The sequence below is a fragment of the Lissotriton vulgaris genome, chromosome 4_1 (assembly GCF_964263255.1).
Source record: "Lissotriton vulgaris chromosome 4_1, aLisVul1.2, whole genome shotgun sequence".
Taxonomy (NCBI): Eukaryota; Metazoa; Chordata; class Amphibia; order Caudata; family Salamandridae; genus Lissotriton; species Lissotriton vulgaris.
The window spans coordinates 1,766,480,799-1,766,498,180 of record NC_141691.1 but is presented as its reverse complement, the minus strand read 5'-3'; the positions used below and the strand labels follow the sequence as shown (position 1 = coordinate 1,766,498,180).

General features: G+C 48.3%; 1 protein-coding gene across 2 annotated transcripts in view; it reads left to right on the top strand.

The window, feature by feature from the left end:
• AZIN1 (antizyme inhibitor 1) overlaps positions 1–17,382 on the top strand; it is a 493,870-nt gene that overhangs the window by 209,379 nt on the left and 267,109 nt on the right. For both annotated transcript variants that reach the window (XM_086966090.1, XM_086966091.1), the window contains exon 7: positions 12,482–12,563. In XM_086966090.1, coding sequence (XP_086822216.1) covers positions 12,482–12,563 — 82 coding nt within the window. The remainder of the gene's footprint in view (positions 1–12,481; positions 12,564–17,382) is intronic.

The following is a 17,382-nucleotide window of genomic DNA, read 5'->3' as shown; positions in this document are numbered from 1 at the left end:
TTGCCGGCTCAGGTGACCTCTCAACCGCAGAGACCGGTTCCACAGGTGATCAAGGTGTAGAATGGGACGAGTATGTCATTCCAGACCCAGCTTCACCATGTCCGGATCCGGTGGACTCCCTGCCTGTGGATATAGGGGGGGTTCCATCCATAAGCTGATGGAGAGAGCGGCTGGCAGATTCATGCTACCAATGCCCTCTGTTGCCACCGATTGTTTTTTATATGACTTTAAAGAGCCCTACAAAAAGACTACTAGATCTATCCCTATTGTCCAACATGTTTGGGAGGAAGGCCTTAAGTCAATGAAGAATCCAGAGACGGTGGTCCCTGTACTACCGCGCCTCGACAAAAAATACAAAGCACCTGACTATGGTCCGGCGTCTTTGACGGGACACCCAAAACCGGACTCTGTAATTTCACAAGCGACACAGAGGAAGTCGCGCAACCCTTCAGCTCCTTTGACAACTCCTCCAGATAAAGAAGGCAGGAGGTTAGACAACGCCGGGAAGAGGTTCTCTTCAATGACTAGTCTTTTGGTGCGGGCAGCAAATGCCTTGTCAATATTGGGCAGGTACGATCTCCAACTATGGGGTGACGTTTCGCCACATTTGGATCAACTTCCTCCAGAATCAAAACCAGAGGCGAAGAAGATTTTACAAGAAGGGAAAGCAACGTCAATGGAAATTATAGACTGTGCCATGGACATCGCCACAACAGCCTTTCGTTCATAGTCTGGTGCTGCAGTCCTTTGCCGCCAGGGATGGCTCAAGGCGACTTGGTTCAGACCTGAAATCCAGAATAGGATCCTGGATCTACCTTTTGATGGAGAGGCATTGTTTGGAAAGTTTATAGATGACACTCTACAGGATATTAAAAAGGACACAAACAGCGAAGTCTCTGGGTACTCTTCAGTACCGTAAAGCTCCATTCAGAGGTTCCAGAGGCAAGAGTACCACGTACAGAGGCTCTTACCAGCAGTAACTGTACTGATCGTATGGCTCGGGTTCGCAACAGTACCGCCAGCCTTAACAGCAAAGACCAGGCCAGTCCTCAAATTTCTCAAGACCTAATGGAGGAAAGCAAACTCGCAAAGGACTTGAAACGTCAAAAAGACAATAGCGGCCTCCTGGCTCTTCCTACTGTGCCCACCTCCGCAAGATCATCAGTAGGAGTAAGGGTATCTCAATACCTTCAGAATTGGTCCAAGATACATCAGACCGTTGGGTGCTAAACATCATTCGAAAGGCCCATACTTTGGAATTTACACAAATCCCTCCATCCAACCCCCCAGCCGCCATCCCATCGAAACATCCGCGTCTTCTGTGGCTCGAAGTTAATGAGATGCTCCTGAAAGGTGCTATAGAGCCGGTCCCCTCTGCCCAAAGAGGAGAAGGATTCTATCCCAGGTTCTAACTGATGAGGAAGATGCTAGAGAAATGGCACCCCATTTTAGATCTCAGGGAGTTAAACACCTATCTCATCTCCCTGTCTATCCGGATGGTCTCACTTAAAGACATACTAGGTCTCATCAATCCAGGGGATTTCATGGCCATGCTCTATCTCGAAGATCCGTACTTTCAGATCCGATTCACCCGGCACACAGAAGGTTTCTACGATTTACAGTACACTTTCAAATCAGAAAGAGACACGTTAGTGATAGATTCCTTACCTTAGAATATCCCCAGGCGTTAGACTGGATCCGGAAATTTTTTCGTAGCAATACCCCTGCGTGTCGGTAGGCGTCGTCTGCGGCTCCGCGTCTGTCGTCGGCGTCGTTAGCGCCGGAATGACGTCGTCTGAGTACTTAGATGCCGCCCATGCGTGCTGACGTCGGTTCTTCTTTTTTCTGCTCCAGCTAGCGCAGATCCGGAGAAGCTCTACCCCTAGTCGTTTTTTGACTAAACTTTTGATCTTTTTGATCACTCTTTTTCTTCGAGTCTTCGACTCTATCGGTGCTGGTAGGGATGCCCGGGTTCAAACCCTGCTCAAAGTGCGACCGACTAATGGCGGTCACGGACCGCCATCGCCGGTGCCTGAAGTGCCTAGGCCTTGATCATTACGACCGCACCTGCTCTGACTGCCGGGCCCTGATGTCGAAGGCTAGGCGGGAACGGTCCCGCAAGCGGCTTGAGCTCCGGGAGTCGGCCCCGCGCCACTCCATGTCCCGGTCCCGGTCCCACGGGAGGTAGAGGGACAGGTCGCGATGTCTGAGTCATCGTAGCCCTGGGAGTGGACACCGGTGGTCAGGCTCCAAGTCCTCAAGTAAGAGGCATGAGAGGTCGGAGAGACATCATCGTTCCTCCGACCCACCCCGACGCTCGCACGATGCGGCGGGGGGCTCGGGAGACACCGCCCACGCGGCTCCGCAAGCGTGGCCGCCTGCCCCACACCTTCGGGTCCCTCGGCACGCCGCGACGCCAGAGGAGTTCGAGCGGTACCTCATGGCCATGAGGTCCCTCCCTCCTCAGTCGGGTTCCGTGGCGCCTGTAGGCCCTAGCGGGTCGGGTGCTTCGGCCCCGACGCCGCCGGGTGCTTCGGCCCCGGCGCCGCTGGCGACTTCGGTCCCGGCGCCACAGGACCTCACTGGATCCGCTTCCGGATCCGTGTCGTCGCCGGTCGACCTCACGATCTCACCGGCCCCACGGGTGTCGCCCCTGGCCGACGCTGCCCCCAATGTTCCCTACGGTCCGACTCTGGCGCCGGAACGACGCCGCTTCCGACGGCCTTTGGAGATTTTTATTTCCACGAGGAGGCCCCGTCTGCTAATCCTGTTTTACAGGTAACGGGTGACAAGGAAGATTGGGAGGGGTCTGAGGACCCTCTGGCACTGGAGTGCCAGTCTCAACAGGACTGGACATATGAGCTTGGGGTGGCCAGTGGTCTTGACACATCGCCAGACACTGGATTTACCTCCCCTCAGACTGCGGCTTCGGAGGAGGGGTCTACATATAGTGTAGTGTTGATGAAGGCAGCCAAGGCCTTACACCTTGAGCTCCCCGTCGCGGCCGTGAGGACTAACCTCCTCACTGAGGTCCTCAAACCACAGTCAAGCTCCAGCGAGCCTCTGCTGCCGTTCAATGAGGCCTTATGTGACGTTCTTGTGGGCACTTGGTTCAAGCCCGCCACAGGCCCGCCTGTGGATAGGAATGTGACCAGACGCTACTGCCCGGCACCGGGCGACCCATGCTTTTTGTCCACCCATCCCACCCCCGAGAGCCTGGTCATCCAGGCCTCCAATTCCCAGACCGCATTCCCGTCGGCCCCGCCTGACCGGGAATCCAAGAGATACGAACAGTTGGGGAAGAAGGTGTTCTCGTCTGTTAGCTTAGGGCTGCGGTCTGTAAATGCCGCCTGTCTCTTGGACCGCTACACCCACACTCTGTGGGACACGGTTGCGGAGGTGCTGCCACAATGCCCGGAGGAGGTCCGGGCTAATCTCGCCCAAACCCTTGCGGAGGGCCGAGATGCAGCGCGTTATTCCATCCGGTGTGGGCTGGATACAACGGACTCACTGGGCAGGGCTATGGCAACGACTGTGGCGGTTCGACGCCACGCCTAGTTGAGGTCCGCCAACTTCTCGGCCGATGTCCAGGCATACTTCTGGACATGCCGTTCGATGGCCGTCGCCTCTTCGGCGACAAGGCAGACCATGCGCTGGAACATTTTAAGGACTCCAGGGCTACGGCCGAGTCCTTGGGCCTCGCGGCCCCACGCCAGCGAACGGGTGCCTTTCGTGGCCACGGAAGGGGCGCCCCTACATGTGCTGCCAGCCACGCGCCGCAAAATGTTCAACAGCACGGTGGCGGCCGTGGAAACCGCCGTGGTGTGGTCGGGGACAACGGCGAGGCCAGTCCACACCTCCCTCCACAGCACCCGCCTCAAAACCTTCCGAGTTTTCAGGCCCATGTGACGCCTGTGGGAGGCAGGGTTCGCCGTCACCTCTCCCACTGGCGTACTATCACGTCGGACAGGTGGGTGCTTCAAATCGTCCGAAAGGGCTACTCCCTCCCCTTCGAGGCGACCCCTCCATCCATGCCACCGCAATGCCACTGCGTGTCAGGGGATCACTTGCAACTCCTGCAAGAGGAAGTCACGGCCCTCTTGGCCAAGGGGGCCATCAAGCGCGTTCCTGGGCCAGAAGTAGGGTGTGGATTTTACTCCCACTACTTTCTGGTAACCAACAAGGGCAAAGGGGGCCTACACCCTATCTTGGACCAGCGGAACGTCAACGGCTTCCTCCAGAAGGAGAAGTTCAAGATGCTGACTTTGGCTCAGGTCCTAGCTGCCCTGGACCCGGAAGACTGGCTGGTAGCGTTGGACTTGCAGGACGCTTATTACCACATCCCCGTCCTGCCGGCCCACTGGCGTTACCTGCGGTTCACTGTAGGCCAAGAGCACTTTCAGTTTACCGTGCTCCCCTTCGCCCCACGGGTGTTCACGAAGGTGATGGCGGTGGTTGCAGGTCATCTGCGCAGGTTAGGTGTGTCAGTCTTTCCCTACCTAGACGACTGGTTGTTGAAGGCGGGCTCGCCCCAGACAGTCGTCAGCCACCTCCAGATTACGGCCGACCTCCTGCATTTGCTGGGGTTCAATAATGTGCCGAAGTCGCACCTGTGTCCCTCTCAGAAGCTCCTCTTCATCGGAGCGGTTCTCGACTCTGCGCAGTTTCGGGTTTACCCTCCCGAACAGCGGGTTCGGGATATACAGGCTCTGATTCCCTCTGACAACACCACCGCCATGTGGTACTGCAACAAACAAGGGGGGGTGGGGTTGTGGACCCTATGCCAGGAGGCTCTGCGCCTCTGGCAGTGGCTGGAACATCAGAGCGTGACCCTGGTGGTTCAACACCTGGCAGGCTCTCTGAATGCCAGGGCGGACGAACTCAGCCGTCGGTGCATGATGGATCACAAATGGCGTCTGAACTCGGACGTGGCGCAAGGCCTCTTTCTGCAGTGGGGAGAGCCTTGGTTAGATCTATTCGCCACCGAAGAGAATGCGCAATGTCATCAGTTCTGCACGTTGGAATTGCCAAGGCGGCACTCGCTCAGCGACGCTTTTCGTCACGAGTGGAGTTGCGGTCTATTGTACGCCTTTCCGCCTATACCACTTCTGCCCAAGAGTGCTGAAGATCAGGCGCGACCGGGCCCAGGTTATCCTGGTTGCTCCAGACTGGGCATTAAGATACTGGTATCCTGAGCTACTCAGCATGTCAGTCGATTCCCCGATTCGTCTGCCTCTTCGGGAGGACCTTCTGTCGCAGCAGCAGGGGACGGTCCTGCTCCCGAACCTGTCCAGTCTCCACCTACAAGCTTGGAGATTGAGTGGCGGCAGTTGAGGCCATTTGACTTGCCTCCCGAAGTCTGTGATATCATTCTGGCAGCCAGGCATCCCTCCACAAAGTCTGTATACGCCTGCAGGTGGAACAGATTTGTGGCATGGTGCACAGCAAAGGCTGTGGACCTCTCTCTGCACCCCTTTATGAAGTTCTACTCTTCCTTCTTTCCCTTGCCCAGCAGGGCTCTGCTCTGGGCACTCTTAAGGGGTACCTTTCTGCTCTTTCTGCCTTCTTACGGCTACCTGATCAGCCTTCCTTATTCAAGTTCCCCATTGTAAATAGGTTTTTGAAGGGCATCACACACATGTTCCCTCCTGTTCCCTTTGTGATGCCCCAGTGGGACTTGAATCTTGTACTCACTTATCTAATGTGTGCTCCCTTTGAGCCGCTCCATAACTGTCCTCTCAGTCTTCTTACCCTGAAGACTGCTTTCCTGGTTGCCATCACCTCTGCCAGGAGAGTGAGTGAGCTCCAGGCTCTTTCTTCTACTCCACCTTTCCTCTCTGTTCATCCGGACAAGGTTGTTGCGGACAACACAACCTCTCCAATTATTGGGCACGTTTATCTCGCCTATGATGGACCGTTGTCGCTATACCCAGCTTTGAAATTATTTGATCCGGTAGCGGACGTAGTTTTCTTGACTCTGACCCCGTGGAGCTGACCTTGTAACCGGTCCGGTGGTCTTTACTATTTGCATATCAACGCTTTCTGTAGTGGGGCAGTACGTTTCTACATCTGTGAGCTTGTTTGCTCTCCTTACTGAACGTCTGAATTTACAAGATCTTGGGCTCGTGACCCGTGCCTTTTCCCATATATTGGGATCTGAATTCTGGTTACTCCTATGTAATAGGGGTGTGCCCCCTCATAACCATTTACTTGGATTTCTGATCTGGTATCCTAATATCCATAATATTAAACATTTACTTGGAACCTATGATTTATTTGCGCCCTGACGAAGGAGTTTAGGACCAATAAGTTCCCTTTCCGAAACGCGCGTCGGCGCTTCTCCTTTTTGTTTCTTATGTTTTGATATTATTGATTGATAAAAATTGTCTTTTATTGTTTACTTTTTGAATAATATGTGTAGTGAGTTCGTGTTCATATTGGTGCTGTTTGTTTAGATGAAGAGTATGAGTGGTTTTGATTGACTGGGTATGTCTGTTTGTGGTCTTGGTGTATGGGGGTATTTTTGTGTGTATATAATATAAATATGTATATATAGATTATTTGTTATATATTGTGGTCACGAATATTCATGTATATTATTATGTTCTAAAGTATCAGAAAAATGTGTAAATAAAAAATATCTTTTGAATAACTTCTGTTTGTGGGACAATGTCTTTTGGTATATGTATCTAGTATGTATCACCTAGTCTTAAATATTATTCAGTGAGGGTACTGTTTTTTGCTGTGATGCGGACAAGACCTTCCTTTCTGCCCAAGGTTGTCACGGCCTTCCACATCAGGCAGTCCATTACCTTGCCCACCTTCTTTCCGCCTCCGCATCTCTCAAAAGAGGAAGAGAGGCTCCACTGTCTGGACCCAAAACGTGCGCTCTCTTATTACCTAGATCGCACACGCCAGTTTCGGGTGGATGACCAACTCTTTGTTGGTTACGTGGGCGCGAAGAAGGGAAAGGCAGTACACAAGAGGACTATTTCGCGGTGGATCATCTTGTGTATTCAGGCATGTTACTCCATGGCCAAAAAGGAGCCCCCTGCTGGATTGCAGGCTCATTCCACTCGAGCGACGGCAACGACAACTGCCTTGAGCCGAGGAGTCCCCTTACAGGACATTTGCCAGGCAGCTACGTGGGCCTCGCTGCACACGTTCGCAAGACACTGCTGCCTGGACAGTCCAGTCCGGAGGGATGGCTTCTTTGGCCATTCCGTCCTCCAGGACTTTCTGGTGTGATTATTGGTTCGCAGACCCACCACCGGGGTTGGTATTGCTGGGGTATCTATTCTAAGGTAAGGAATCTATCACTAACGTGTCTTTCAGATGCACAAGTTACTACTTGTGTAACAATATATCTGTAAGAGACATTAGTTAGTGATGGATTCCTTACCGACCCACCCATCCTCCCCATTCTGCGAACCGATATCTAGGGTTAAGGTCATCCCCTTTCAGGGCCCTAGTTTTATGGCACCAGTGTTAGTTCTATCATGGTATTGCGTATCTGGCGCGGAAAAGCTGTGTATCAGAACTGACGTCAGCGCGCATGGGCTAAGTACTCCGACTACGTTATTCCGGCGCTAACGACGCCAACGACGGACGCGGAGCCGCAGACGACGCCTACCGACGCGCAGGGTTATTGCTACGCAAAAATTTCCGGATCCAGTCTGACGCCTGGGGATATTCTAAGGTAAGGAATCTATCACTAACTAATGTCTCTTACAGAAATATTGTTACACAAGTAGTAACTTGTGCTTCAGGGTTTTACCTTTTGGTCTTCGCTCAACCCCAAGAAGCTTCACCAAGGTGCTGGCACCAGTTGCAGCGTTTCTATGGAAGACTCACTTTCAGGTCTTCCCTTACCTGGACGACTGGTTGCTGCAGGCTCCGTCCAGGGAGGCAGCGAGGGAAGCGGTAGACGCATGTACAAACCTTTTTCAGAATTTGGGTCTCACTTTAAACAAGGAGAAATCATCTCTGGTTCTGTCCAGGCCGGCACGCTTCCTGGGGGCCATCTTGACTCTAATCCCAAAAAAGCTTTCCCAACCTTGGAGAGGCAGGAAAAACTGCAAACCATGGCGTTGGCCTTAAGAAGAAGGTATCTTTCAGTACACTGTTACAAATCTCTTCTAGGAGTGATCTCTTCATGCATTCCTCTGATTCCACACTGCAGATTGAGGATGCCTCCTCTTCAGGAGCAGCTGGACATCCAGTGGAGGCAGATTCACGGTTCGTTCGACAAAGTGACCATCACCTCGGCAATGAAAAAAGCTGCCTTGTGGTGGACAAAGCAGGAGAACTTATCCCAAGGTCTATCCTTCATAAGTGAACTGTCTCCTCATTTTGTGACGACGGTTGCGTCATTGGACGGCTGGGGGGGGGGGCAGTACTGCAAGATCTGCATGTCAGTGGACATTGGTCACCTCAGAACCGTCTGCTTCACATCAATCTCTTGGAACTCAGGGCAATCAAAGGCTCTTCAAGCTTTTCTCCCTCGACTAGGAGGTTCGAAGGTTCTCATCCGGACGGACAACACCACAGCCATGCATTACATAAACAAAGGAGGAACCAGGTCTCTCCCGTTATCTCTGGAAGCTCAAGAAATCTGGGAATGGGCGATCCTTCACGGGATTTCACTGCAGGCATAACATCTGCCAGGGATCTTGAACAAAAATGCCAACAGACTAAGCAGGCTATCCCCAGTCAGTCACGAGTAGGAAGTGACCCCGTGAGTTCTGGACAAGGTTTTCCAACGGTGGGGCAAGCCTTCAATAGATCTATTTGCCACACCGACCAACAAGAAATGCTGGTCTTATGCAAGCAGGCTTCACCATCAAGTATCATTGGGGAATGCACTTTCGATAGCCTGGTCAGGGACATTTGTTTACGCCTTTCCCCCCATTCTAATGACCCAGAGACTTATCAGGAAAATCAAAGTGGAGCCATGCAAGATGATCTTGATAGCCCCTGCTTGGCCGAGACAGTTCTGGTTCACGGAACTCCATCTGTTGTCGCTTTTTCCTCCTCTTCCCTTGCGAACCATTCTGGACCTTCTCAAAATGGCCGAGGGACAAATTTGGCATCCGGATCCAGCTTCATTGCACCTGACAGCATGGCTCCTGAGCAGCGAGAATTCATTAACCTTCCCATCTCAAATGGAATAATAGGTTCTCTTCCAGGCTAGAGCTCCTTCCACGAATAAGACTTACCGTCTCAAATGGAAAAGATTTTGCATTTGGTGCAGGAAAGGTGGTGTTGACCCTTTCTCTTCTCAACCTCATCAACTTCTCCTCATCTTTTGTCCTATGCTAAGACGGGACTGGCCCATTAATCCATAAAAGTTCACTTGGCAGCGATTTCTCGGTACAGACGTTGGGCGTCTGGACCATCTCTTTGGTCTTCTAGAATAATTAAACAGTGTCTTAAAAGATTGTTCTGTGTCTATCCCCCAGTGAGGCCTCCGCCTCCTACTTGGCGACTGAATTTGGTCCTCACACAGCTCAGGAAAGACCCATTTGGACCAATACATCGAATGGACATAAAATTCCTTTCATGGAAATTGGCTCTCCTTCTTGCCCTCACATCGGCAAGACGCATTGGGGAGTTGCAGGCTCTCACAATTCAGAAACTGTTTCTCCAATTCAAAAGGAATACAGTAATCTTAAGAAGTAATCCGAGATTAATACCCAAGGTGCCATCGGATTTTCACTTGAATGAGCCAGTTATTCTTAAATCTTTCTTTCCTCACCCTTCCACACCAGCGGAGAGGTCACTGCATTCTCTGGATGTACAACGGTGCTTAACATTTTATTTGGATCGCACCAAAGGATTCCGTAAATCTTCCTAATTGTTTATTGCTTTTAGTGGTCCTCGCAAGGGCCTCCCTCTTTCAAAACAAAGTATTGCGAGATGGACTTCCAGTGCCATTCTCCATTGCCATTCGACAGCGGATAAGCCGCTGACCAGCAGAATTAGAGCGCATTCCACAAGATCGTTGGCTTCTTAGACGGGGGTGCACATCAAAGACACTTGCAAGGCTGCGACTTGGAGCAGCATGCACACCTTTATAAAGCGTTACTGCTTGGAATCCTTGACACAGGAGGACACTGCTGTGGTCCAGGCAGCTCTGAGGAACCTCTTCCACTAATTGGTGAGCTTTCCTTTCTATCCCACCTTCCTTTTTACTGCACATTTTGTATCTATCATGTACTGATGGCTATTGCAATATATGTTTATACCACAAAATGTGTTTTTATTGCGGACTGCTTGCTACTCTGATACAAAAGCATGGGAATCTATGAAAGTTCCAATACTGGGGTAAGAAAACAAGTTACTTACCTGTAACTTTGGTTCCCCAGTATTGGTAACTTTCATAGATTCCCATGCGCCCACCCACCTCCCCAGGTAAGCTCAGCCTTCAGCAGATGAGGTGACTATTACAAAACTGCTAGGAAAATCTGAGGCTCTGAGGTTCCTTCAGGAGGGTTCTATGGGGTGAGGCTCTTCTGATTGGCCGATGCTTAGTTTGGGCTCTCTTACAAAAAGCGGCGGACATGCTACAAAAGGGAATGAGGCCTAGGCCTTTTTCTTTCTCTTTTGTACCTACTGCTATGTTATTTTGTTACTAAGACTCCCATTCCGACGACGGGGAATGATACGGAAGCATGGGAATCTATGAAAGTTACCAATACTGGGGAATCAAAGTTACCGGTATAACTTGTTTTCATCTGGGTGACCTCATTGGCTGGCTGTGACTCATTTTTTTGTGTGACCACCATTGCACAATGAGATCAGCAAAGAATTGCACATTTTGCTGCACGGATGATATTTGGGGTGTTCTAACAAATTAGTGACCATTCTGAGACCCCACGAAGTAAATGGCCATGTAGTGGGACAGGTACTGCCATGTAAAGGGCATTTTGATTCTGTTTCTGCAATATCTTGATATCCAGTGTAAGTACACAATGATACTGCAGCCCCAATTTTAGTACTTTATGGATTTGTGGATACGTCTCTGAATCTTATTGTGCCAAAAAAATAATGTGGAGGCAGAGTTAAGGTAGTTGTGGGACTCTTTTTTGGCCTTTAGGGAACTTGAGGGGGTTTGGATGGTCTTAAATTGGATTAAGCTCTTGCCCTGACAGTTGTTCAGTTTCAAATGTGTTTCTCTGGATCATGGGTACTCACAAACATTTTCCCGGGGGCTGCAAAGTTTGGTCTATGGTGTGACCGAGGCTGCACTGATGCCAGTGGGGGTGAAAAGTGGGTGTAGGGGAAATAAAAGCATGGATATCTAGTGGCCGTCTTTAAAAATGAAGGAGTTCCTAAGGTTAAGGGCCTAGTTACTTCCTTTCCCTAACTGCAATTAACCTTGAAATAAGTAGTTGCTGTATATTTAACATTTGTTTTACATGTTGGTGCTGAGTCTGGTAAACAGCACCACAGTGCTGCTGCTGCCCAGGGGGCCGCATGTAAAGGTCAGGAGGGCCGTATGCGGCTCCCGGGCTGTACTTTGAGTATCACTGCTCTGGATCGTGGGGAACCTTGAAGATGACATTGTGCTATTGAATCTATGTATCCAATGTAAGAGCCACAAATTGAGAAAAAAATCCATTAGCAATGCCAGTAGGCTTGGCTGTAACAAAATGCCTGCTGCCCAATCAACTGATAGTGAAGCCAATGCCATGGGACCACCTTATTGTCGCTCCCAGACTCTAGCAAGGAATGCACACCATTAGCACTTGACACTTTGGGTGCCTTGGACATCAGTCTAAGCCTTACCTAAGGAGGTGATGTGGAGTGGAAATACTGAATTCCATAATTAACTCACTAACCAAAAGTAAATAAATGTCCATTCTTTAATTTTATGTTTAAATAAAAAGAACTTTAATTTCCAGGCAACTAAATTTAAAATGAAATGTGTACGCAATGAAAACCAGACCCCTCTAGCCCCTCATGAACTAAAGATGTATGCCAGATCTCCGTGTTAAATAATAAAAAGCCCCTTACTGTGATGGTTGTTGCTTATTTCTCAGTATAAAACCCCATCCTGTTGTATTTGAGAGGAAATTCATACAGTTGGAATAGGTATTCTGAGTTGCACCTTACAAAGCCCCTTCCTATTGTTTTTGATCTGTATGCATTAATATTGTCTCTATTACTTACGAACAACGAAACTGCTTTGTAGGCAGACTAACTGCTGATAATCGAATGTCTGTATTTAGGATTATCAGAGGTAGATCCAAAGCCTTTGTCTATGTGCTAATGTCAAGTTTAAAAAGAGCCCTGGCAGACAGCTAAAGCTGCTTTGAAATGGGTTATTTTTTTTAAAGCCTCTACTATTTTTTTGACTGAGTATTCAAGAGAATATCCATGATGAAGAGCTAGGAAGTAGTTTTGCATTATGTCATACAATCGGTATTGTACTGATTATATCCTTGTTACTTTCTAAATATATCTTTCTTTTTTCCAGGTTTCATGTTTCAAGTGCCTGTAAAGAACCACAAGCATACTTTCATGCTTTATCTGATGCTCGATGCGTCTTTGATATGGCTGTAAGTCTTGTTGAAATATAATACGAATTTTGTTTAAATGTATTTTCCTGCTTCAAAACAAGCTTTCGAAGATCAGCAATATAATTTTAATCTTTATTCAAAGTGTAACATTGTTATGCTATAGAAAGAAGTTGCATCTTTCTCTCATATGCCATGTGCTTTTGCAGTGGGAAGTATAGATGAGGCTGCTCAAGATTTATAACGATCACAGTTCGCCCATTTGGAAGGCAACAGTCAACATAACAATTAGGAGGACGAAAGAATGGGTTTCAGTAATGTTGGAGAGAAACTTTTGACAAAAGATAGCAATTTCCTCCAAGCCCATACCCCAATACACCAGCATCACTTGACAACTTTCAAGGAAACCACCGTCCTGTGTAGTTTCACACAGTCATTCTTCATCTTGTCACATTTTCACCTGTTCTCACAAAAGCAACTCGGCATACTTCACCATCAAGTTCAAGCAAGAACTACAATAATGCATGACTGTTAGATTTTACATGGGATTGGTCCGGTTGTCTTTCCCACTAAATGTACGTATAAAAAGGCCTGTAGCCTTAAATTATACGCTATAACCATCTCCGGGTACCCATAATTGAGCATAGGCAAGATGCACTTTAGGAGTACCCCATTTCAGCAGAGCTAGACTCTGCTTCTGAAAGTGTGTAAACACATGGTGTTCATCTGTCCTCATAATTAGCAGCATCCTCCTAATTGCCTATCAGGGTCAAAGGTTTTCTGGAAATCTGTCAGTAAACATTTAGAGGTTTCCAACCTGCATTGCAGCATCTGACTGTCAAGAAAAGTGTGAACGCGTATATGGGAAGGATAAAGTGCAGCTTGATAGGCCTTCATTGAAAGAGTCCAGAAGCTCCACTGCCCATGATGCTCTGCACTGACAGTTACCTCAGAGACAGTTATGGCTCCTGTGAGTAGGATCTCAGAAAAAAGTTTCACACCTATTTTTAACTGAATTCGGTTAAGAAAAACGTTGCTTTATTATCTTGACTCGCCGTCTTTAACATCCGTTTATCAAGTGCAATTTTCAGCTGCGATATCTCTTCCCTTTTTGAGAAATATCCCTCCTGTTGGAGGAAAGACTTTGATATCTAGGAAAATGTCCAAAAGGATTTACGGCATCCAGTTTACAATAATGACGTAGGGCGTAAGAGCGGAAGAAAGGAAAAAGTAAAGGTTGAGAAAGTAATCCCTGCGCTTCCTCTGAAAGACTGTTTACCTTTGAGAAGGACTCCCATAAAGGGAGATCCAAAGACACTAGATCAATAACCCACTGCCAACCTCACACTCCCCATCATTCAAGATCAGTGTAGAAGGTATCTAGGTCAGAGCAACGTTCTTGATATAGACACCCTATCGAAAGAAGGTTTAACGTCCCCTTCTCAGCAACAGCATGGAGAGCATGCCAAATACCCACAATTTGACACTCTCTCGCAGTCTGTTACACATTCGACCATTAAATGTCTATAGCTGGTCGCTGTTAGACCTTGTTTAAAGTTGGAGATCAACATCCAAACCATCTTCACCCTCTGTCGGTAGGATTCCCATCACTGGTATTAGACAGCTCACCGTTCATCTCACCTCTCGACATTGAAAAAGAGACACAATAGGACTCCTTTAGGTCCACATTTCGTTTGATGTGTGTAGGAAAGTCCCTCTTCTTGACATGGTCACCCATTTTTTGCCTGGTATTCCATGCAATTTTGTCAAAGTGCACTGGGTAATTGCTAGCTAGGTCCCCAGTGCCAGATTTTGTTCCCTAAACTGTATAGTTATTTACCCAATCTGGATTACCTTTAGCACCCCTTAAAATTTCCTAGCAAGTGGTACCCCTGGTACCTAGGGCATGGACACTAAAGAGGGTCCCTAAGGGTTGCAGTATGCTTTGTGCCGCCCTAAGATTCATTCCTTAACTCGCACACACTGCAATTGCAGGCTGCGTATCTTGGTACAGACCAAAGTGAAAACACAACATTGCACGCAGCCTTGTGTGCCATGCCTGCAGACACTATTAAACAATGGGGTTACCCCGTAACACGGAGAACCTGGGGACTATATCATTAAACGAACAGTGGTTCTGCCACAACACACTTCACACAATTAATTCTTCTGTCCCAGAAAAACCGTGGGATCGCATTGAATGTCCATCAAACAATTTGCCTAAACACATATTCCTTAAAAAAAAAAAAAAGATCAGTATAGGTAAGTCACCCCTACAGCAGGCCTTACAGCCCTAAGGCAGGGTGCACTATACCTCATGTGTGGGCATATCTGCATATGCAGGTATTTCCCTGTGCGGGCCAGTTGAATTACTGCCAGTAAAAGTGACCAGGGAATCTATTTTAAGTACATGAGTTTGACACTGGTCAAAAGCAAGTTTCTCATCTACGTGATAGTTTTACTGAATCCAAAATTGTTTGGTATCATACATTTAAATATTTTTTTTTTTACGTAAGATCTTTATTGACATTATTTGCAATATACAGCAGCGAGCCTACAACCCTGAGGCCGGCTGTGGTAGGCGAAACATACAAGGATTTAAAATAATACACAGCCTTTTAGCCGACAACCAGAGGTCCGGCGGCGTAGTTTCAGATGAGCCTTGAGCGCAGTGCCTTCATTCAATTAGCATAAAATGACATCTTACTTTTGTTTTTTTTGAACAACCATAACAAAAAACTAAAAGACTCAATTGCATAAACTGTCGTCTAATTATGTCTGGCAGTTTTGACAGCGATTGACACAGGTATCGATAATGTGTGTACACAGAGGTCACTTGGCACCGACCCATTCACACCCCAGTCCTTAGCACTTTAGCGTTGTTGATCTATTACAACTGTGTTGGGTATCAAACATTTTTTATTTTAAAAAACCCACATTGATTGGTAATGCATGCACCCAAAAAGCACCTTATACGTGCCCCCTGAAAACCTAATAGCTACTAGTGTTCTTGCTCACTGGTTCTGACAAGCCTGCCACGACAGATGAGTGTCTAACCCCCAGGGGTGAGAGACCTCGTTCTCTGAAACGAACCCTGATTGGCAGAGGGTGTTATCCAGTATTATGGGTGTCTTTCATAGATTCACATGCCTGAATCATTCCCCGTCGTCGAGACTGGAGTCTCCGGTACATAGAAAAGTAATGTCCTATAGACCTACATAGAGAATAGTAGGCCTAAAGGCCTCACCTTAGTAACATATCCATGTCCTTTTGTAAAAAAGACCAAACTCGAGAGAAGAGCCAATCAGCTATCACCTCCCTCTAGAACCTTCCTGGCAGGAGCCTCAGTCCCTCAGATTTTCTACCGCACGTTGTGCTAAGGGAGTCTCCACTGAGCTCTGCTCAGATTCTTTGTTTTTTTCTTTTTTTTCACTTTATTAAATGACTTTGTTGTCAAGGATTCTTTTCTATGGATTATCTTCAAATACATTCTTTAAAGAAGGTCTGGTAAGGAAGAGGTTGCTCTGCTCTGTTCCTCACACCGACTGCATTTACTGTCTATACCGCAGGCCAAAGACTGAAAGTCTGTCGCACTTTCTCAAGTAAGTTTTTGAGACACTAAGACCAGAAAGGAGGTTTTTTATTTTCTCCAGTGACCGACATGAGGCTTTGTCCTCAACGTCTAGGAGACCTCAAAAGAGAAGAGAATCTCCTCAGACTAATTCCTCAGGGGAACTTCCTGAGAAGGCCCTCAAAAAGACCACTCATGGGTCTTCTGGGCACAGTCCTTCAAAATCTCCTCACTCTGTGGAAAAGGAAAGTAAAGGACTTGCTTTTGGAGAAAAATCATGTAAAAAAGACGACTTCTGAGCCGTCAAAATCGCCTCCTCTGGTCATAGGACCCTTCAGAAAGGCGTCTTCTATACCGTCTGAGGTAAAGACTAAGAAGCCAACCTCTTCTACGATGGCCTCGTCTACGATGGCCTCGTCTACGATGGCCTCGTCTACGGTGGCCTCGTCTACGATGGCCTCGTCTACGATGGCCTCGTCTACGATGGCCTCGTCTACGATGGCCTCGTCTACGATGGCTCGTCTACTATGGCCTCATCTATGATGGCTTGTCTATGATAGCTCGTCTATGACTGCTCGTCTACGGCGTCGACGATGGCCTAGTCTACGATGGCCTAGTCTACGATGGCCTAGTCTACGATGGCCTAGTCTACAATGGCCTCGCCATCGAAGGCCTCGTCTAGGACGGCCTGTCTACGGCGTCGACTATGCCCCTAGTCTAGAATGGCCTAGTCTATGATGGCCTCGTCTATGATGGCCTCGTCTATGATGGCCTCGTCTATGATGGCCTCGTCTATGATGGCCTCGTCTATGATGGCCTCGTCTATGATGGCCTCGTCTATGATGGCCTCGTCTATGATGGCCTCGTCTATGATGGCCTCGTCTATGATGGCCTCGTCTATGATGGCCTCGTCTATGATGGCCTCGTCTATGATGGCCTCGTCTATGATGGCCTCGTCTATGATGGCCTCGTCTACGACGGCATAGTCTATGACTGCGATCTTGTTGACTGGCTCGTCGACGAGGGAAATTCCGACAAGTCTGGAATCTCTTATAAGGTGGTATAGAAGGCTGCTCAACGTTTTAAGATCTCAATGGCCTCTCAAGAACAGGACTGCTTCTTGTATGACTTCAAAGAACCTCTCAAGAAGGCATTAAGGTTATTACCAATTATCGATTGCCTATAGTCAGAAGGGATATAGGGCGCCAGATACAGCACCGGCGTGCTTAACAGGATATCCTAAACTAACTCCGTAGTGACATAGGCGACCCAGAAGAACTCCAGGAATCC